The 23307-nt window shown below is 48.2% G+C and overlaps 1 protein-coding gene across 1 annotated transcript in view; it reads left to right on the top strand.

Annotated features, from left to right (window-relative positions):
- Positions 1–23307, top strand: part of St14 (ST14 transmembrane serine protease matriptase) — a 44315-nt gene that overhangs the window by 5701 nt on the left and 15307 nt on the right. Inside the window, exons 2-7 of the mRNA XM_006976556.4 lie at positions 19669–19828; positions 20138–20265; positions 20416–20486; positions 20929–21086; positions 21491–21526; positions 21777–22017. Coding sequence (XP_006976618.2) covers positions 19669–19828; positions 20138–20265; positions 20416–20486; positions 20929–21086; positions 21491–21526; positions 21777–22017 — 794 coding nt within the window. The remainder of the gene's footprint in view (positions 1–19668; positions 19829–20137; positions 20266–20415; positions 20487–20928; positions 21087–21490; positions 21527–21776; positions 22018–23307) is intronic.

Raw genomic sequence — 23307 nt, 5'->3', positions numbered from 1 at the left:
AAGTCGTTTCTCTCCAAACCTGTCTGGTTTGCCTTTTGATGGGCTGAGTTAGCCGGGAGACTAGGAGCACGGCAGATGTGACTTCCACACGGCTGTCCACAAAATGTACACGGCATGGGCATTCTTTACGTGCAAAATTAAAAATCATGGTGCAATTTTAAATTGAAAAGCAATTCACCCAACCCAGGCTGACAAGTCAGATCAGTGCATTTCCTTTGCCTTGTTCCACTCCTCACTCGGTTCATGAATTTTATCTTGTTTGTGATGCACGAGCCATTAGCCTGGCTAAGGCAGAGTAGCGATCCTGTCCTCCGGGCACCACGGAGGTCCGGGCCTGGGGCGGGCGGGGGTGGGGGGTGGGACTCATGGTTGGATCAGTTTGAGAATGACTGAACATCTGTGCTACATACGGTCCCTCTGGATGGTGACCTTCGGGCTGCTCCTCGCTTCCTTCTGGGCACTGTGACTTTTCCTCGTTAGTAACAATTCAGATGGGACATGCAGACTTGGGACATGCGCCTCTTGGCTTCTGTACATGACACTAACCTGGGAGGGAAAGGCCGATGGCACTGATGGTTTCAGGATGAGTCAGAAGGAGCGAGCTAGCCCTCTGGATGGATTGCCGAAACGGAACGTGTCCTTCTGGGTCTGGAGGAAAAGCCACCCACGCGGCACCATTCTCCCCGGCGGAACCAGAAGCCGCCACCCTCCGTGGCCCAGGGTGAGGAGTCTACTCCACCCCAGTAACATCCAGAGTTTTGAGGTGACAGTGATCTTACCACAGGCCAGGGATGTTGTTTGTCATGTGGCTGTCCCAAATCTAAAGCAGGGGTGTTGTTTTCTTCCCAGACCATATTTATTTAGATCTATTAAAGAATATTATAAGGACCAGTGAGCGGCGCAGCAGGTAAAAGCACTTGCCAAACAAACCCGATGGTCATAGTTTTATTCCTGTAACTCACAAAAGCTTCATGTAGTGGCTCATATCTGTAATCCAAACTCTCCTCCTAAAATTCAAAAATTCCCTGAAGCTAGAGGGCCAGCTAACCTGCAGTACATCATCACATAACAGAAAACAAGAAAGACCCTGCCAAAATAAGATGGGAAGAACTGACTCCCTCACCTGCACCATGGCTCAGGTACACACATACACACACATACACACATACACACACACACACACACACACACACACACACACACACAAATAAAATAAAAATTAAAATATTATTAAAAGGCTAAGAAATTGTGATATATATTCAGAGAAAATATGGTCAACCTAGATAGCCAGAATTTCTTTTTAAAGATTTATTTATTTATTTTTACTTTGTTGGTGTTTTGCATGCATGTTTGTCTGTGTGAGGGTGTCAGGTCCCTTGGAGGTAGTTACAGGCAGTTTGTAAGCTGCCATGTGAGTGCTGGGAATTGAACCCAGGTCCTCTGGAAGAACAGCCAATGCTCTTAACCACTGAGCCATCTCTCCAGACACAATATCCAGTATTTTTAAATGAGAGGGAAGTGCTGTAGCAATATGCTGTTTTTTTTATGCATTTTTTTCTCTCTCTGCCTGGTTTTTTCAAGACAGTCTTATTATATAGCTCTGGTTGTCCTGGACCTCATTATGTAGACCAGGCTGGCCTTGAACTCTGGCCTGCCTCTGCCTCCACCTCCCAAGTGCTCTCTCAAGGTTTGTTTTTTTGTGATTACAGAAGTTAGGAGAAGGGTTTGAGAAAGATTCAGATTAGAAATCGAATTTTTTTCTGGAATTTGTCCCCAAGGTAATGATTTAAACATTATAAATTATTTTCATTTGTGTGTATGTGTGTGCATCACTGTGTGTATAAATACACATGTGTAGGTGTCCTCGGAGGCAGAAGAGGGCATCAGATCCCCTGGAGCCGCCTGGTGTGGGGGCTGGAGCTGGACTTGGGTCCTCTGAGGGCGTGTGCAAGCACACCTCACCCCTGAGCCATCTCTCCGGCCCTTGCTCCCTAAGGTTTCAGTCCTGTAGGCAGTGCTGCCGTTAATTGCTGGTGCCCTCCAAAGGCCTGTATGTTGAAAGACTTGGTTCCCAGGGCGAGTCTATTGGGAGGGAGTTAGGAAGTCTGTAGGTCATCGGGGCATCCCTCTGAGGGGAGTGGGGGACACTGGCCTCTTCCTGTTGTGAGGAGAGCGTTTTCCGTTGCTGTATGCTGTTGCAGTGATGTTCACCACAGGCCCAGTGGGTCACGGACTGAAACCTCCACAACTGTGGATGCCGTGGAATCTTTCCTCTTTGTAAGTTGATTATCTGAGGTATTTCATGACAGTCACAGAGAGCTGAATTTGATTATCTGAGGTATTTCATGACAGTCACAGCTGGCTGACAGCTGGTGCTCATTGTCTCATAAGTCATCTCTTCACCGAAGAATTGGGGTGTTAGTTGATATGATATGATACATATTCTTCCCCAAGTGGAATCATAATTAGTTCCACTCTTCAGGCAAAGACTTGGCTGTCACAACTTAATTCATACACTTTTATAATTGTTTAAATTTTATGTGCATTGGTGTTCTACCTGCATGTATGTCTGTGTGAGGGTGTCGGACCCCTGGAACTGGAGTTACAGACAGTTGTGGGCTGCTGTGGGTGCTGGGAATAGAACCCGGGTCCTCTGGAAGAGCAGCCAGTGCTCCCAACTGGGGAACCATCTCTCCAGCCCCTTGTTCCCAAGGTCTTAATCCTGTAAGTAGTACTTTAGTTGTTGGTGCCCTCACAAGGTCCAAAGATTTGTCTTTAAAAATGTTTTACTATTTTGGGGGGATGGTACCGTCATTGATTCTCTCTTTTCTACCATTTGGGCACCAGGGGTTGAACTCAGTTTGTCAGGCTTGGCAAAGAGTGTCTTTATCCACTGAACCATCTCACTGGCCTTTATTAAATATCTTTTCTTTTCTTTTTTTCTTTCTTTTTTTGACGGGGGGAGGGGCTTGTTGAGACAGGGTTTCTTTGTGTAGTCCTGGTTGTCCTGGAACTCACTCTGTAGACCAGGCTGGCCTTGAACTCACCTGCCTCTGCCTCCCAAGTGCCGGGATTAAAGGTGTGTGCCTCCACCACCTGGCCTTATTAAATATCTTAATCCATGCTAGAATTGTAGAGGTAAACGTAGCCTGTCTCCCTCCGTTCCCCATCATGTTGAGAGTCAAGGAAGGGGTCTGTCCCACAGAGTTCTCAGAGAATGTCTGACAGGTTGTAAAGGGCAGGAATTAGCCATAACCCCCCATATCTGTTCTACAGATCTAACCAGCCACTAATTGAAAATATTTGAAAGAAAACATATACCTGTATAGGCTTTTCTTGACTTTATTCTCTGAAACATATGACACGCCATCACTTCACATATATTTACATCATTTATAGATGGATGAAGTGTACAGAAGGATGTGTAAAAGTTCTGTGCAAACAGTATTTGTTTTATATAAGTGACTGCATCTGGAGACCCACAGATTTTTGGCATCCAGTGAAACCTGGAATTAGTCTTCTGTGGATGGGGGTGAGTGGCTTGTCCAGATGAAGATGACCCCTCTTTCAGTCTATCTTTGTTTTCCTTTGTTAATTACCTACTCTTTGAGAGGACATTTTGGCGTATCACCCAAGCTTCCCCTTAGTGTCTGTATGATTCCCTTCCTGTCCTTTGATGGCTTGGGTGAGCGACTCGAATGTGTTCTTGGTATGATTAATGGAAATGCAGCAATAAGGCTGGGGGCTGTTCCTGACCACCAGCAGCCCTGTGGAACCCACTGGGTCAGATCTCTTGTGCTGTTGAATGTAGATCATGTTCACGGGAATATGACTAATGATGAGGTTGAGCCAGGTGGCCAGAGGTCTGGGAAGTATTCCGTTTGACTGATTAGCTAGAGAAGGCGGAGCAAAAAACATGCACAGTGCTGATAGTGGCGGGGTTTTTCCGAAGCTGATCACACCGCATAGACTTGTCCTGTTGGTGTCCAGTGAGAATGAGATTTCCTGCAGAAGCAAACGGCTCCGAGAGCCCGGGGGCGGGGATGTGGCCTCAAGTCTGTCCCGCTCCAAGGCTGGAGCTCCGCAGGCCCTCCTGGCTTTCCTCTGCCACCTCCTGAGAGTTTGGCTTGTAATTACAGACTGTTTGCCTGCTGAGTCCTTTCACACCAACCCGCCCTTAGATCTGCAGCTTAATTAGGGGCCTGGGAGCCACAGAGCAGGTGGTTCAGAATCTCACCAATTTGTGGAGGCTTGAGGGTTTTGTTTGCAGATCCGAGGGCCTCCCAAGACACAAACGAATTGTGGTTTCTCTATATCATGGGTTATTCCTCAATCATGGAAAAGAGTGTCACTGATCTATTGGTGAGAGCAATGCCTTGAATGATTCTCTAGGGAACTTTGTGTGGTGAGAAAAAGAGGGAAAAAAGCCAATATTCCCTAAATCCTACACATTGTGTATTTAGATATCATTTTAAAAATTATTCATTGCTGAAGGGTAAACAGATCAGTGGCTGAGGGACTGAAGAGTTTGGGGGACAGGAAGAAGGTAGGTGTGGTTCAAAAAGACAATGGGCTGGGTGTAGTGGCATACACCTTAAATGGTGGCACTCAGGAAGCAGAGATAGGCAGATCTTTGTGAGACCAGGACAGCCTGGTCTACAATGTGGGGAGACCCTGTCTTAACCCCACCCCAGCCCCCTACAAAAGACAACGGGAGGGACCTTCATGTTGGAGCGGCACACAGGCTTGTCCATCGTGGACGTGGGAACCTACCCCTGCGGTAGGGCACATGGAGAGACACACACGTGTACAAGTCAGACAGGAAATCTGTGGATTGTGTCAATGTCACACTAGTAAGACTTTTTGAAGTGCTACCACAGGGGGAGCTCAGGCCGAGGCTAGAAAGCTCGCCCTCTGATAGCTTTCTCATTATTTCTCACAATTTTGTAGAAATCTAAATTATCTCAACAAAAATTGCAATAATGAAAAACACACTAGTCTGTGAAATTGGAATGTAGAGTCAGTGAAAATTCAAGAAATGAATGAGAAGAAGTCAGGAAATGCTCGCCACACCTCTCATTTCTGTTGTTGGTGTGTGTGTGTGTGTATGTGTGTGTGTGTGTGTGTGTGTGTGTGTGTGTGTGTGTGTTGGGGGGTGGGTCAGCCAGGCTGTGCTGTTGCACTTGGTGACTCCAGGCAGAGAGGATGGTGAGGTGGTTGGGCCGAGTTTCAATCTCTAGCTACCGCCTCATCCCACCCCCTCCAAATCAAAGAGTCAAGTGATAAGTCTGGGTGGACAGAGGATGGAGGATATGAGGGGGTTGGGGTGGAGAAGAGGCCTCTCTGGTTCTGTGGCTCCAGCAGATGCAGTGGGCTGGCCTTGATGGAGTGCCCCTCCCCACGCCTGAGCTTGGTCTGTCCTGGGCCTGTCGAGTCTGCTCTGGACAGGTGGATACAAGGTGGGTGGGGAACTGAAAATCAAAGGGACACAGTGGAGAGGCCCTGTCATTAGCAGGAATTAGCTAATTATGATCTCTAAGGGGTCATTAACCCAGTTTTAGGAGAGGGAGACTGAGGCCCAATGAAAAGTATTTGCCCCAAGGACTTAGGGGGCTCAGCCCAGAATCCCAATGTAGGTCACACCCACTCCACCTCACAAAAAAGGAGAGAGATTTGTGTCAGGCAGCCCTCTTCACAGTGTGTTCCTTCTCTTCTGGGAAGAAAGGTGTCTCATGGCTGGGATGTGTGGCTTCTGTCCCCAGGCTGTGCTGGTGGCAACCCTGGGCCTCAGTTTCGAGGGGAGGCGTAGCGCAGTCACAGGGGGAGGCTGCTGTCCCCTGGCAGAGAGTCTTGTTTCAGTGTGCTGTGGAAGCCAGGTAGGTCCTGGGGACTTCCCCTTATGATCCAGTCGGGTATGGAGACTTTCGGTTTACTTTATCCAGTGAGAGCTACTGGCCTGTTGGTGTTCTGTCGTTTCCTCCCGGACAAAAGCTCGGCATCCACTCATCTCCCAGAATTCGTGTCTGATGGGACACTCGAGGCCAGTGACAGGGCCGGAGAGCGAGGATGAGCGTGTTGTGTGGGAAACGATGAAAGGGTGTGTGGAGGCCCCTGCCATGTGTCTAGGCCTGAGGCTGACTGGGTGGATGGGGATTGTGTGCTTCTGGCAGCCCAAGGGAATTTGGGGAAGATGCCTTGACCATTATGGAACGGTCCCCGTGGCAGGAAGTATAGCCAACCCACACCACAGGAACCTTGCTTCCCGGTGGTTTGAAATAGACTGGCTGGAGCTGGTTAACCAGGCTGCCCTCTTCCCTAGTGATGAGAAGTGTGGGTAAGCCTGACTGCCTGGAAACTGGAAAGGGTAGGTGGAGCTTCTCAAGTCTCAGCTGCCTGAAAGTGACCCAGGCACTTGTTAAAACCTTTCCGGATCCAGGGCCCTGCCTCTGTCCAATACTCCAGGGTCTGGAGACTGGGAGAGAGGCGGGGGAAATCCAGATGCTGGATGAGCTCTGTGAGTTCTAGATCATGTCTTACTAGACGAGTCTGGGGAAGGGTCGGCTGGTGTGTTCCAGGGACCAGAGGCTTTTCAGTTGTTCAAATGCTGTGGCTGATGGCTGGGGGGGAGGTTTTTAGTGTGTGCTTTCTCTTCCGTTCTCTTGTGGCCCAAAGATCCTCTTCGGATTAGAGTTTGTGCCGGGTTCTAGACTGTGATGTTGGCTTGTTGGGTGAAGCCTCTGATAATGGGATCTTGCAGGTGGCCAGTTTAATGGTGGCTGCTGGTTCACTGAAGAAAGTCCTTCTCAGCAGGGCCCCTCTGGCAGGAAAGCCTTGAGGGATATTTGGGTTTGGTTCAGGCCCCTGCAAAACCCAGAATGACCCCAGTGGATTCTTGGTTTCCCAGTCTGTATGAAAGTTAATGTTTTCCCTGTATTCCTTTAAATGCTAAAAAACAAACAACCAAAAACCAATGTACCCACTTAATTAAGAACACTCTTGCTGGGCTGGAGAGATGGCTCAGCGGTTAATAGCACTGGCTGTTCTTCCAGAGTGCCCAGGTTCAATTCCCAGCATCCACATGAAAGCTTACAACTGTTTGTAACTCCAGTTCCAGTGGAGTTACACCAAGGCACATAAAATAAAGTTGAATAAATTAAAAAAAAAAAAAGAACACTCTTGCTAAGAAATGTAAACGACCATTTGAGCTGCTATAAAAATGGTGCCATGATGAAGGTGGCCTTCCCTCCAGTTAGCAAGCTACACCCTATCTTTGGAGTGCAATAAAGTGAAGAGCAATAAAGTGAGATATGCCAGTAATCAGCATCTCGGCCTCTGGCCTCTCTCTGACTCCGCCTCTGCTGTATACGCAGAGCTGCCCATGCCCCCAGGTCCAGCTCCTCTGGTCCAGACACAGACACTGGTTTGTTTTCAGGGCTCATTCTCCACTCTGTTGTCTGAGGTGGCCTCTGGTTCTGTGACGTTTCTGGGAACTCTGGTGAGGATGTCCAGAACTGGCTGGCATGGTTATGCTGGGTGGGTCATTCTTGAGCGGGCAGATGTCTTCAAAATGCTATAGACTGTCTTCCTGCTGTGGCGACCACCTCCGTGCTCAGTCATGGCCATTGCACTTTCATTACTTGCTGGAAGAGCCATAGGGATGTTTTACAGTTCTCATGGCCCAGTGGTGGCGTCATTGGATGAGATCTGTCCCACCTGTTGATGGATACACTGAGTCACTGATCATGTAAGTGAAGACTGTCTGCCACACATCAGTGACAACTGTCTCAGTGGCTAATGCGTCCAGCCACCCTTGTCTTAGTCTCGGGTCTGAGCCACACACCTGTGTCCCCAGAAGATGAAATCACCTCTGCCCCTTGACCTTGATCTCCAGCAGCAGACAAAGGTTTGCACTTATCACGGGACTGCCCTTCACCCTCCCTGAGAGTCTGAGTAACCTCTTCAGGCTTCCATGATTACCCCTGTCTTCCCAGAAGGTCACACCCAACTTAGAATGTGTGAGTCTAGAGTGAAGGTTTTTTTTTCTCTCCTCCCATGATTTGGATGGAATGACTTTGGATCTTGTATAGTGTGATAGAGAATTGACAGGCAGTTGTAGCATGAATCTTAAAAGGTCTTATTAATCAAAACAAACCTGGAGCCAGGTATTGGGTTGAACGCTCAGAGAGGCAGAACCAGCCACAGCTAACCTCACCTCACCAACTTCTCAGCCGATCTTGTTTCCTCAGACTGGAAGCCTCTGGGTCCTCATTCAAATAAATCTCAGCTGAACTACTGCTAAAAGCCTAAAAGCTTAACCAGCTTCTAGTTTCTGGTCCTCATGACTTTATATACCTTTCTGCTTCTTGCCATCACTTCCTGGGATTAAAGGCATGAGTCACCATGCCTGGCTGTTTCCAGTGTGGCTTTGAACTCACAGAGATCCAGATGGATCTCTGCCTTTGGAATGCTACGATTAAAGGTGTGTGTGCCACCATTTTCTGGCCTCTATGTCTATCTAGTGGCTGTTCTGTCCTCTGACCCCAGATAAGTTTATTAAGGTGCACAATATATCACCACAGGCAGTGAAAGAATTCACCCAGCTCAGACCAGAATAGAAAATGGCAAGTTTACCAAGTATACTGCGGTGAAGCCATGGATCAGGACAGAAGCAGAAGAACCTCCTGCCTTGGCCAGGTTAGCTGCAGTGGTTGGTGGCTTTGGTTGAGAGCCATCCTCAACCCCACCACCTGCCATGCAAATGAGGGCAGTCCTGATTGGTTGACGTTTGACTCTGGGGGAAGTCTGGGTTTACAGGCCACATCTTTGGTGCAGGACCATGGTTAGCTTGGTTGTCCTGGCCAGTTCCGTTCCTCTTTCTCTCTGTCTCTGTCTCTCTGTCTCTGTCTCTCTTCCTCCCTCCCTTTCTTTCTTTCTTTCTTTCCTTCCTTCCTTCCTTCCTTCCTTTTTTTTTTTTTTTTTTTTCTGAGACAAGGTTTTTCTATATATCAGTCCAGTCCTGGCTGCCCTGGAACTCAATCTGTAGACCAGGCCTGCTTCTGGGATTAAAGGCATGCACTACCACTACCTGGCCAGTTCCTGTTTCTTCTGTGGCATTGTTAAGGATGCTCTCTGGACCAAGCTTGCATTATTTAAATGACCTGATAGGGACATTCTTTTCTGGTCTCTCAATGGTAATATTGTCTCTACAGCTAGTACTTTTGTTGTTACTAACCATTAAGTCACTTTTTAGTTGCTTTCTTTCTAACAGGGATTATGCCCTGACCTAGCAATGGCAAATCCTTGCTTTGGTTTGCTGGTCCCAGAACCAGGGATAGTATGGACCTCAGAGAGACTATACCCTGGTGATGGGTCTGTATGTGCTGGGAACCAGGATGGGGAGCCTCTCAGTGAGAGGATCCTTCAGTCAATTTGAAAAGTTTTGTTTCTTCAGCATTTAGCTTTCAGCCATGGTTGGTTTCCTACCTAATGGAATATTTCAGCAAATAAAATACTCATTTTTTTTTGTCTCTTACAAATAAAGTTTTTATTTGCTGTTTGTTTTGATGAGCTTTGGTCTCAAGGACCAAGTGAGCTTAAAATAACAGAACATGTGATTTCCATTTGGTGAAAGTGCCTGACTTTGGATCATCAGCACCCACAGCTGGGTGGGGAGGCGATGGGTGGGCCACTGGAGATTGGTACCAGTGTAGTGTAATAGGTGAGCTCTAGATTCCGTGATTTTGTCTCAAAAACAAAGTGAGAGTGACTGAGAAAGACACACTATGTCTTCAGGCGTTCACATGTTGGAACACACATGTGCACTCACTTGTATATGCACCTGCATGCACACATGTCCATACCCACATACATCACACACACACACCAAAACAAGAAAGAAGGAAACTTGATTTCCTCCGGGGTTTTTGGCCTCTGGACTCGTCCTCTGGGTTTCTGGACTGCCCTCTCATTCCAGGAAGTTGAGTGGGGATGGATACTCTGATGTCATACTTGCAACCTGAGCTCAGGGCTTTCCCCTTTCCTGCCCCAGGGTCTGTACTGAGTTACACACTTCAAGTCGTTTCCTTGGAAATTATCCTGTGCTCTTTTGTCTCAGTGCCCTGGGGCCATGCTGAGTTTCTGGCTACTCTGGCTGGCATAAACCAGAGGTTGTGGATAGGAAGAGGTCACCATAGTTACGAGGCTTCTGTCTGTGGTGAGCAAGCACCTGGCTTCGCGGCCCTGGGTCTTGTTTGTGCACCTGCAGATGTGTTTACATCCGAGGAACAGAAAGAGAGGCAGGCACAGGTGTACTTTCTCTTCTGTTGTCCCTGGCTGTATAGAGACCCTGTGTGGAGTTATACCAGGCTGTAAAGGGCTCTCTGCTACCCTCATCCCTCCCACCCGTTCCCTCCCCTGCACTCCGGGGCCAAGCACATACACACCCGAAATCCTGCCTCCAGTTGGAAGAGCTTGGCTCTGGTCCCGGTGTCACAGAGATTTCTAATCTTATCTTTGAGACCTTGGACAGGCCACTCCCTCTCACTCAGCCTCAGTTTCTTCGTCAATAAAATGACAGAGTTATGTAAGACAACCTCTCTGATGCCTGAAAATGGAGCTGTGGTTATAAAAAGGGACGGGCAAGTGACTGATTAAACGGTTGTTTCCGGGTTGAGTAGAACCCCCAGAAATCTTATTTGCTTCCCAAATTCTGGAAGGTGACCATGCAGGGAGGCAGACATTACATCATGGATCTGCCTCCAAGTGCTATGTGATTTTGTAGAAGCAGTGTCTCTCCCTGCGTTTTCTGTAAATTGGGGTGACGATGGCAGTCTTGAACAGTTCTCAGGATTGTTGCAAAGGTCCGGGAAGAAAATAGTTGGGAAATTATAGATTTAAAATACATCTAAACATAATGACTGTTCTACATAATATTTCTTACACACATGAATAATCTGTTTCGATTGTGTAGCTGAATCCTTTGTGAGTTTTTTTTTTCTACATTCTGTGTTCATGTAGGTAGGTGTACATGCATGTGAAGGGTCAGAGGTCAACATCAGGTGTCTTCCTTAGTTTCTCTCCAATGTAAAGATTTTAGTTTGATGTCTGACTGTTTTGTCTGCCTGTGTAGATGTGCAGCATGTGCATGCAGTGCCTGTGGAGACCAGAAGAGGGCGTCAGTTCCGCTTGGAAGTTGAGTTACCCATGGTTATGAGCCTCTTTACAGGTGTTGGAAACCTAACCTGGGTCCTCCACAAGAGCAGCGAGTGCTTAACCATTGAGTCATCTCTCCAGTCCCCCTCCACCTTATTTATTTTGAGACAGGCTCTGTCACTGGACCAGGAGCTCACCAGTTCTGCTAGGCTAGCTGGCCAGGGAGCCCCCCCCCCAAATCATCTTGTCTTCACCCCAATGCACCTGGCTTTTGTGTGGATGGTGGGGATCCAGACTGGGGTCATCTTGCTAACACAGTAAACAGTTTACTGTCGGTCCTTCTGCCTAGTTCCTGTCTTCTTCCTCTTCCTCTTCTTTTTCTTCTTCTTCCTCTTTTTTTTTTTTTTTTTTTTTTTGTCAGAACCGAGGACGGAACCCAGGGCCTTGCACTTGCTAGGCAAGTGCTCTACCACTGAGCTAAATCCCCAACCCCTCTTCCTCTTCTTCCTCCTCCTCCTTCTAGATTTATTTATTTAGTTGTGTACAGTGTTCTGTCTGCATGTACCCCTGCAGAACAGAAGAGGGCATCAGATCCCACTATAGATGGTTGTGAGCCACTGTGTGGTTGCTGGGAATTGAACTCAGGACCTCTGGAAGATCAGCCAGTGTTCTTAACTGCTGAGCCATCTCTCCAGCCCCCCATTTTCTCATTCTTAAACATCACCGGACAACCGAGGCCCATTCTATAATTTTTTTAAAAAAGTGTATTTTCTGAAGGAGAAAAGCAAAACTAAGCTGAATAAAAACTCTGTTGCATTCTAAAAGAGAGTAAGAAGGTAGTGACTTCATATCACTAACAGCAGCTGCTCAAATGGCTACTCTTCAAGGAAGAAAAATCTTCTTGGAAATGAAATGTATGACTTTAGGAATAAAACACTGCCTTGATAGTTAGTCCTGACATCATCATGGGAGCCCTCCAGTTTTGCTCTTTTTCCAGGGCTTTGCATTTACACATGAATCTCACATTCAGCCAATTAGTGTCTACAGAAGACACCCTGGGGTTTTGGTCAGGATCATACTGAGTCATAGATACTTATGAGTTAGATACCTTAACAATATTGAGTCTTCAGGCATGAACAGGATACAGCAGCACATTTGTCTCTGGAGTTTTCTTTCATCGATGTTCTGTATTTTCTTCTCTTTCTTCCTTTTTCTCCTTTTTTTTTTTTTTTTTTTTTTTTTTTTGTATTGTTCTGTTTTCCCGGGAGAGGGTTTCTCTGTGTAGCCCTGGCTGTCCTAGAACTCACTCTGTAGCCCAGGCTGGCCTCAGACTCACTGAGATCCATCTGCCTTTGCCTCCTGAGTGCTGGGATTAAAGATGTGCACCACCACTGCCTGGCCGATATTCTGTATTTTCAGGGTGCTCATCTTGAATGTCTTTTGACAGACTTGCTCCTGAGGAGTTTGCCTTTGTGAAATATTGTAACTGGTAACTCTTACTATTATTTTCCCATTGTTCATTGCTGGAATACAGACATACAGTAGGTTTTTGTTTATTGATCTTAAATTCTGCAACCTTGCTAAACAATTTCAATAACTTTTCTTCAAAATTTTAAACTACATTGATTGGTGTGTGTGTGTGTGTGTGTGTGTGTGTGTGTGTGTGTGAACACAGCATGGTGGTATTTGGCTATATACCACAAGGACAACTTGCAGGAGGAGTCAGTTCTTTCTTGGTAGCAAAGAGCCTTTGCCTGCTGAACCAATCTGGCTGGCACATGAACAGCATGGTAATCACATAAGGGTAGACAGGTAGCTTGATGGAAGCAATCAGTCTGGAAATAAAGCTACGGTTAATTTCATGAACATTTATTTGACAAAGGTCGTGCTGAAAAGAAAGGGTAGTTTGTCAATAAAGATGATAGAATTATTGGAGACCTGTCTGTGAAAATTAAAAGGACTTCATTCCTACTTTACACCATGAAAACAAAGACCCACAAAAGCTCTTGGGTATATAGGCCCAAATCTAAAACCTAAAGTCATAAAACTTCTAGAAGAAAATGTAGGGGACAATCTTTTGCTTAGGCAAAAATTCTTAGATTAAAAAAAAAAAATCTGGGCTGGAAAGATGGCTCAGAGGTTAAGAGCACTGATTGCTCGCTCCTCCAGAGGTCCTGAGTTCAATTCCCAGCAACCACATGGTGGCTCCCAACCATCTGTAACGAGATCTGGTGCCCTCTTCTAGCCTGCAGTCATACATGCTGTATACATAATAAATAAATAAATCTTAAAAAAAAAATCTAAGCTTAATCCATCAAAGAAAAATTTGACAGGTTGGTCATCATCAAATAAAAAACTCTCCCCTCATCAAAAGACATTACTAAGGAATTAATACCCAAGCCACAGAGTGCGGAGAGTCCTTGGGGATGTATGAAGTTGCATCTAGACTATACGTAAAGAGCTCTCAAATCTAATGACAGGAACACACTTCAGCCAAGGTCAGCAGAGGACAGTGGAGCGCACAGCAAGTTACTCAGCATCATCAACCGTCAGAGAGAAGCCGTTTACAGCCACAGTGAGGAACCACATGCATCTGTGGAACTGAAAAGGCTCCCTCTCTCTCTCGCTTGCTTCCAGTCTGTAATGAACACTCCGACCCAAAGCAACTTGGGGCAGGAAAGGAAAGTTGGTTTACACGGCCCAGTCATAGCCTGTCATTGAAGGGAGTTGGGACAGCGATTCAAGCAAGAGCCAAGGCTTTCCCTGGAAGAACACTGTCCACTGGGTTTGTCCTCATGGCTAACTCAGCCTGCTTCCTTATATAACCCAAGACCACCCACCCAGGGATCGCACCACCCACAGTGGGCTGAACCCACTCACAGCAACCAGCAACCAAGAAAATGCCACACAGAGATGCCACTGGTCGATCTGATGGAGGCATTTTTTAACTGAGGTTCCCATACTCCCAGGTGGCTCTAGTTTGTGTCTGGTTGACAAAAACTATCTAGCACATTGACCATACTGAGTGCTAGGTTGGGCGTGACCATCTAGAATTTTCACGCATTGCTAATGGGAATGTCAATTGACACAAGCCCTTCGGGAAACAGCTTGGTGATGGTTCCTCCGTTCAACACACACTTGTCAGACGGATGCAGCACTCCACAGTTAGATCTGCACCCTACAGAAATGAAAGTGTAGTCCACTACAACGACTCCCACAGGGGTGTTCGTACCTACTGAGTAATTTCATTAACATAGCATGGCGGTTTGAATGAGATGCCCCCTACTTCCTCAGGCATTTCCGTACTTGGTCCCCAGTTGGTGGCACTGTTTTGAGAGGATGAGGAGATGTGGCTTTGCTGGAGGAAGTGTACCCCCCCCCCGGGGGGGGGGCATGGGTAGGCTCTGAGGTCTCAAAAGTCATGTGCCATTCCCAATTTGACTTTCTCTCTCTGCTCCCCACTTACGGATGGAGATATAAACCCTCAGCTTGAAGTTCCAGTTGCCACGCTTGCGTGCCGCATCACTCCCCGCCATGATGGTGATGGACTTTTACCCCTCTGGAACCCAGATCAACCTTTCCTTCCATAAGTCGCCTTGGTCATGTGTTTACTCACAGCACTGGAGAAATCGGGGAAGAACAGGAGGGAGGACTTGGAAGGAAGCTTTTAAAGGTGGTGGCATGTTCGTTATTTTGACTGTGATGCTGGTTTCACAAGTTTAAATATGTGCTTATGTTTGTTAGCTTTTCATTGCCATGGCCAGGCTGCCCGACAGAGGCCTGTGCTAACGACGAGCTTTCACCCATTCTGATCAGCTCATCTGTCAAAGGTTCTGTAGCACAACCATCTGGGGAACAGACATTGAAAATGCAGCCTGTGGGCGACACTTCAGAGCCAACCATAACAACGCTCTGAGCTAGAATCTCTGAGCAGGTCCCATTGATTTTATGCCACTGAGCCTCGGTGAAGCTGTCTTAAACACTCTAAGAAGGCTTGAGGACACACCCAGAAAAAGTTAAGTGATGGAGAGCTGTAAAACATAAGGAAGGGAGAACAAGACAGAGGTGCCGTGCACTCTCCCATTGGTGTTCAAGTGTGCCCGCAATGTATTTGGTTATTTATGCTTTTGTATTTATCTTGCTCACCATTTGTGAGTCCTTTGAACTTGGAGATTTATTCCTATCATTAGATCTTCCTTGGACATGTCCTTTTGGTATTGCATTGGCAAATTCCGAGGACATATAGCAACTTTGGCAGAATGAAATTCAGAGACAACTCAGAGTTCATTTCAAGGTTTTTCAGAGAAAGACAAACCATTAAATGAAAGAAAACAGATTTATGTCTCTTAGAAGCAAAATTAGAAATGTAGTGTTTTCAAAGTTCAAAATGGGAATTATTATTAACCCTATAATTCTATACCCATCCCAACTATCAACAAATTTGAGTGTAGGAAAAAAAAGTTATATATTTTTATTTTTTATTTTTGTTTATTTATTTATATTTTTGAGATAGGGCCTCTTTATGTGACCCAGATTGTTCTAGAATTCTCTCTGTAGACCAAGCTGGCCTTGAGCTCACAGAGGTCCACCTGCCTCTCTCTCTCTTTCTCTCTCTCTCTCTCTCTCTCTCTCTCTCTCTCTCTTGCACGCACGCATGCACGCAGATGAATAGATACAAATAAAAACTATATTTAAAAACATGTAAAGTATCAAAAACTTTCCATCTTAGAAAGCTACTAAAAATGGAATAAAGGGGCTGGAGAAATGGCTTACTGCTTAAGAGGACCCAGGTTCAAAGTCCAGCACCCACAGGGCAGCTCACAACCATCTGTAATTCCAGTTCCAGGGAATCTAATGCCTCTTCTGACCTCTGTGAGTTCCTGTAATACATTGTACACATACATACACTCAGGCACATACACACACATAAAATAAAAAACAAATAAAAAAAATTGAGCCAGGTAGTGGTGGCGCACACCTTTAATCCCAGGCCTTGGGAGGCAGAGGCAGGCGCATCTCTAAGTTTGAGGCCAGCCTGGGCTACAAAGTGAGTTCCAGGACAGCCAGGGCTGCTACACAGAGAAACCCTGTCTCAAAAAACCCAAAATAAATAAATAAATAAATAAATAAATAAATAAATGAAAGAAAAAAGTGGAATAAGTTTTGGACAGAGTGGCTTATGATTGCAATCGCAGATCTCAAAGCTGAGGCAGGAGAATCACTGAGTTCGAGCTCATCCTGGGCTACGTAGCGAGTTCCATTGCTAGGCTACATTGCTTATAAAACCAATAAAAAACAAAAACAAAAACAAAACATCAAAAACCAAATAAAAGTAGAATGAGCCAAAGGGATGAAGACAAACAGGGGCTTCAACACAAGACAGAGTCGAAGGAAGCTCCCAGGTGATGGGGGCAGTCCACCCCAGACGTGAGAAGGACGGAAGGCTCTGGGAGATGTGAGAAAGGACAGGGGACTCTGGGAGAAAGACTCACAGGGAGAAAATGAAGTGAGTTATTTGACAAACTTCTTATGTGGAAGGTTGAGAAGATTACAAGGTCTTAGCAGTTCTGTGTAAAAACTGGAGTGTTTATTGAAATGTAAATAAAATGAAACATTATAGCAAATGAAACAAATTATATAGGAGAGGAAACAAGGGTGTGTGAAATAGTCTAATGAAAAGAACCAAAAGATTTGTTTATTTATTCAGTTTTTCAATTGTTTGGTTTGGGAGAGTTGTTTTGTTTTGAGACAGTGTCTTTCAGTGTAGCCCAGGCTGGTCTGGTGTTTGCTGTGTAGCCCAGGCTGGACTGGTGTTTGCTGTGTAGCCCAGGCTGGACTGGTGTTTGCTGTGTAGCCCAGGCTGGTCTGGTGTTTGCTGTGTAGCCCAGGCTGCTCTGGTGTTTGCTATGTAGTCTAGGCTTGCTTCAAACTGGCAATCCTACTGTCCCTTGCCTGTTGACTGCTCGGGTTACAAATGTGACATTACCCCTATTGATGATTATACACACACATACACACACACACACACACACACACACACACACACACACACACACACACACACACACACACACACTGTGTCCCGGAACTCTTTCTGTAAACAAGGCTGACCTTGAACTCAGAGATCCACCTACCTCTACCTCCCAAGTACTGGGATTAAAGGTGTGTGCCACCACCACTTAGCTTACTTTTTTTGTTTGTTTGTTTTATTTTTAAACTTTGGTTCTCCAACTTTGGGAGGATGGAGGAGAAAAAAAGGAAGGAAGGATGTTATTACATTATCAAAATAGTAAATCAGAGCTTAGCAATAAAGAGTGCTTGCTGCTCTTCCAGAGGACCTAAATTGTCTCCCAGCATCCACGCCAGGCAGCTCACAATAGCTTGTTATTCCAGCTCCGGGTGATCTGACACCCTTTTTTAAGCCTTCTTGGGCACCTACCTGCACCCACATGCATATATCCACATACAGATACACATAATTTTAAAAAGTGAGCTGGGCATGGGGGTGTGTGCCTTTAATCCCAACACTGGGGGAGGCAGAGACAGGGGTATCTGTGAATTTGAGGTTAGTCTGCTCTATATAATAGAGACTTCTGGAAGAAGTAGAATGAGTGATTTTTAAGTGCCTACCTCTGAGATAGGCATCTGTGGGATCGGATAAGTAATGGCATGAAACTGTGAGATACAAGGTTTCTCCTGCGGCAGTGGGTGGGTTCTCTCATACCAGTGTTAATGCTGCGACGATGTGACAGATCCAGTGTTGGTTCAGGCAGTGAATGCAAAGTCTTTTGACTGCTCCAGGTGCTGGAAATAGACGATGGATGAGGACTTAGCCCTAAGACACTTACACCGTTTTCCTCTGAGACCCAAGACCAGGGAACATTGTGTTAGAGGGGCGGAAAAAATGTAAGAGCTGGGCAATATTCAGGACAGCTGCAAAACACCATTTTGGGGCCAGACTCAGCCATTGTAATCATGCACTCATGGCAGCTGTGACTGTCTGCATTGGGTCTGCGCAGGCCACAAAACCAGAAGCCATAAGTCTGGGAAAGAGACTGTTAGGAAGAATGGGGTGAGGGGGCTGCAGAGATGGCTCAGTGGTTAAGAGCACTGACTGCTCTTCCAGAGGACCTGGGTTCAATCCCTAGCGCCCCACATGGCAGCTCACAGCTGTGACTCCAAGATCTGACACCCTCACACAGACATGCATGCAAGCAAAACACTAATGCACATGAAATAAAAACAAATAAATTATTTAAAAAAAAGAATGGGGGAAAAAAATGCCGGGCGGTGGTGGCGCACGCTTTTAATCCCGGCACTCGGGAGGCAGAGCCAGGCGGATCTCTGTGAGTTCGAGGCCAGCCTGGGCTACCAAGTGAGTTCCAGGATAGGGACCAAAACTACACAGAGAAACCCTGTCTCGAAAAACCAAAAAAAAAAAAAAAAAAAAAAGAATGGGGGATCTGATAGGGGGAGCGGGGAAGGAGAGGGTGTGGGAAGAGAGTCATCAGAATGTATCATATACAGTATGGAATTGTTGATGAGCAGCCACCAAGGTGGCCGGGCAGCTAAAGGCCTTTGTCATCAAGCTTCACAACCCGATTTTAGTCCCTGGACCCCACGTGGTGGAAGTAGACCTGACTTCTGCAATTGTCCTGACTCCCATCCCCTACACACACACACACACACACACACACACACACACACACACACGCACGCACGCACGCGCGCGCGCGCGCGCATTTTAAAAAAAGAAGAAATGTTGGTTGGAGCTTGACATACAGTACCTAGGCAACAGCAGCGGTGTCTCAGAAACCTGAAACAGTTCTGCAGCTGAGGTAGTCAACGTGGGGTTCAAGGTGGGACCGTTGCTTTCTTTGAAATATCAGGGGTAAGGCTGCCAGACAGGGTGGGCAATTTCCATCCTGCCCACAGACTTTCTGGCCCAGGTGACCAAGGGGACTGCATTGGTACAGTCGAGGCTGGTCTTAGAAGTCCCGTCTTTGTTCTTGGGCTGTTTGCTCTCCCTGCATGTGGGCAGCCATCCATGCCAAAGATGTTTTGCACATCCAGATCTTCAGTGCTGGTGTAGACACTCCCGAAGTCCTGCGCTTGTTTGGTTTGGTCTTGAGAAAGGGTCTCATGTGACTCAGGCTGGCTTCCAACTCCTCCTGTGGCTGAACTGGTCCTGAACTCCTAATCCTCTGCCCTCAAGTCCCAAGGGCTGGACCTGTAGGAACATGCCAGCGCACCCTGCTCCAGGTTTTGTTCAGCAGTTCATGCCCACGAGCCATGGAAGTGTGGATGGAAGCCCCTCCATTTCCTCCACTGGGGTGGTGTTTTGCATCTTGGAACAGGTGGAGGCCCTTGGGCGCAGAGACCCTGCACTTGTGGGTGAAGCCCCCTTCTTTCTTGCCCGTTCCTGGTTCTCCCAAGGTCACGAGTGTCCCTGAACTCCCGGGGCTGGGAAGCTATTGTGGGGAGCGTTTCTGAGTCCCGAAACACCTTTCTGTTTAGAACATGAATGGCTTTGAGGAGGGTGTGGAGTTCCTGCCTGCGAACAATGCCAAGAAAGTGGAGAAGCGAGGCCCCAGGCGCTGGGTGGTGCTGGTGGCCATGCTGCTGGGCTTCCTCTTGCTGTCCCTCGTGGCCGGCTTGCTGGTGTGGCACTTTCACTGTGAGTACAGTGGGGGCTGTGGAGGGTGACATAATGGTAATGTTCCCTCTTCCCTCAGTGGACAGACAAAGGGCCACCTATGATGGACAGGGAGAGAATGGGGAAGGGATGAGAGGGGACGGGAGGAGAAGGATTAGTGGGAAGTGTTCTCGGAAACTGTCTCCCTGAGTCCTTTCAGGCCATGATGGTGAATGATGGGGAACTGGTCAGATCTGGCCCCCTCCACATCTGTCCCTCCCCGCTGAGGGCAGCAGGGTGGAACCGGTGACGTTGCGTCATTGTCCATGACCACTTGGTGGCCTTTGGCAGTTTCGAATGTTCGGGTCCAAAAAGTCTTCAACGGCCATCTGAGGATCACAAATGAGAACTTTCTGGATGCCTATGAGAATTCAAACTCCACGGAGTTCAAAAGCCTGGCCATCCAGGTGAAGGAAGCGGTGAGTCCCTGCGTCTCAACACCCCACCGTGACCCCGCTCATCTTTGCCTCTGGATCCCTGAGCTGGGGGTCGGGTAGAGGATGGGAGCAGCCCGGGGAAGGGTCATTTCTACTGTTTGGTCAGCTTCATGCCTTGTCCTCTCCCCTCAGCTGAAGCAGTTGTACAGTGAAGTTCCTGTCCTGGGTCCCTACTACAAGAGGTCGGGTATAACTGCGTTCAGGTGGGTGCCAGCTTTGGCGCTGATGTGGGCCTTGACTGCCTGGGCATAGGATCACATGTCTGTCCTTTGTGCAACTGACTTAGAACACCTGGTCCTCCTGTCTCCACGGCAGGGATTGATGGTTAGTGGTGCTGGCTGGGGGACGTCCGCGTGTGCTACATTCAGAAAGACATTGATTTTCCAGATTTGGGCTTGAGGGAGTTGAGGTGTCCAGAAAGGCTTCCTCCTCACTCCTAAACTTGAGCTGACCCCAGGACATGTCCGCTTGAGGGCTGAGACCAAGAGAGCAAGCAAAGGTCAAGGGCTAGAGTGGGCGGGCAGCACAGAGAGCCCGAGGCAGGCTGGTGTCTCTCGGAGTAGCCTCAACTGCCGTGTGTTCGTTGGTAATAGAGAACGCAGGTCTCCGGAGCTCCACATCACAGGCTCCCCCCTGTCTCCGCAGTGAAGGCAGTGTCATCGCCTACTACTGGTCAGAGTTCAGCATCCCCCCAGACCTGGCGGAAGAGGTTGAGCGAGCCATGGCTGTGGAGCGAGTGGCCATACTGCCACCTCGAGCACGAGCTCTGAAATCCTTCGAGCTGACCTCTGTGGTGGCCTTCCGTGAGTATGGGGCGGACCAGGGCGGGAGTGTGTGGCCCAGCCTGTAGAGGAGTGGGGGGCCGGGGATCAGCGCCCACAGGTTCAGGTGCCTCGGGTGGGAATGTGTGGCCCAGCCTGTAGAGGAGGGGGGCCGGGGATCAGCGCCCACAGGCTCAGGTGCCTCGGGTGGGAATGTGTCGCCCAGCCTGTAGAGGAGTGGGGGGCCGGAGATCAGCGCCCACAGGCTCAGGTGCCTCGGGCGGGAGTGTGTGGCCCAGCCTGTAGAGAAGCGGGGGGCCGGGGATCAGCGCCCACAGGCTCAGGTGACCCGAGGACTGCGGGCTGGCTGGCACCTCCCTTTTGGTAATAAGGAAGCAAGAGTAAGGAAATCGTTTTGGTGAAATGTTTACCTTCTTGTTCTTCAGCCACTGACCCCAGAATGCTGCAGAGGCCTCGGGACAGTAAGTGTCATGTGGACCCCTGGTGGGAAAGAGCGGGATCTTGTCAGATGCCCCTTAAGCCGTGGGCTCCCCAGAAGTTAGATGGTGCTGAAGGACAGGCATACCTTCTTTTCCCCTTCCCCTCCAAGAAGCCCCTTCCTTGTGTCTACCTGAGTGAGCTTTTGGTGATTTGGGATGTAGGGGGGCCGGGTAGACCCCGGGGTGTGGCCTGCAGGGTCAACACCTTCCTTCTGTTTTGTCTCTCACACAGAAAGCTGCAGTTTTGCCCTGCATGCCCATGATGGGGAGGTGACACGCTTCACCACCCCTGGCTTCCCCAACAGCCCTTACCCAGCTCATGCCCGCTGCCAGTGGGTCCTGCGGGGGGACGCCAACTCTGTCCTGAGCCTCACCTTCCGCAGCTTTGATGTCGCTCCCTGTGATGAGCAAGGCAGTGACCTGGTCACCGTATATGATACCCTGAGCCCCATGGAGCCGCACGCTGTGGTGCGGTGAGTGTCCTGGGAAGCAAGGGAGGTCCCGACGGCCGAGGGAGCCCGGCCCTTGCTGGGATGAGCCGTCCGAACTGATTGTGGCATAGGCTTGGGATACAGTCTGTGGCATTTGACCACAGGCCACAGTGGAGACACACTGTGGAGAGCAGGTATGGCGCACACCAGCGTGAGCTCCAGGGAGTGGGGCCAGGAGTTGCTCAGCTTTGGCCGAGTCAAGGCTGGTGCGCATCCAGCAGAGAAAACTGGACCTCCCTGCCTGACTGCTGAGGGCACGTGAGTCTGCTGGCAGAAAGGTAGTTTCCCATGAAGCAGGTATAGCCAGGCCTGCAGGCCTGGAGACAGTTACCACTGGAAAGGTGGCTTGTTACAGTTCCCAAGAGGAAGGGACATGGCCCAACACTGCTCAGTACAGCACAGCTCACCTCAGTATACAGAGTAACTCTGGGGGCTCCAGGTCAGCTGGGAGGCAGAGGGAGTAAGGAAGATTTAGTGGTTTATTTAAGAAACAAAACCTGGGACTGGAGAAATGGCTCCGTGGTTAAAAGCGCTGATGCTCTGCTAGAGGTCCTGAGTTCAATTCCCAGCAACCACGTGGTGGCTCACGACCATCTATAATGGGATCTGATGCCCTCTTCTAGCATGGAGGCAGACATGCAGAGTTCTCATGTCGGGGGGATGGAGGGAGGGAGAGAGAGAGAGAGAGAGAGAGAGAGAGAGAGAGAGAGAGAGAGAGAGAGAGAGAGAGAGAGAGAGAGAGAACCAACATGGAGGAACAGGCCTTAGACTGGCTCACTGGGATCATCTCAGCAGGCTCTGGAGCCGGGGCTGTTCTTAGCTGTCTGCTGCTGGACCCCACACGTGACAGTCTTGTGGAGGAAGTATGAGGGCTCTGGATTGGCTGGCAGATATCTGAAGGGTCTTGTTAGGCGAAGCTCTAATAGGCTCTTGCTGGTACAAGGAGGGCAAAACCATAGATATCAAATCATCAGAATTACAGAAAATGAAGGTATCATTAATATACCTACTTGGGGTGGGGGTGGGGGGCTAGCCCAAGATGGGTACCCCAGATAGCCCCATGCCAGGATAGAGTTCTTCTCACACCTGTCAAGGGTACTGGGGGATGGTCAACTTCTTCTTGATGAAGTAGGTCAAAGCCTTCTATCCATGTTGGCCCAAACCAAGACAGAACCATCTCTTGCTACAGCGTAGCAGTCAGGACTGTGCCCCTTCTCATCTCTCTATAAGTATCTTTCCCATCTATTAATTATGTAAAAAAGAAATACCCCC

This window comes from Peromyscus maniculatus, chromosome 7 (genome assembly GCF_049852395.1).
Source record: "Peromyscus maniculatus bairdii isolate BWxNUB_F1_BW_parent chromosome 7, HU_Pman_BW_mat_3.1, whole genome shotgun sequence".
Lineage (NCBI taxonomy): Eukaryota > Metazoa > Chordata > Mammalia > Rodentia > Cricetidae > Peromyscus > Peromyscus maniculatus.
Note: the sequence above shows the minus strand (reverse complement) of the source record. Positions and strands in the feature narration are given on the sequence as shown.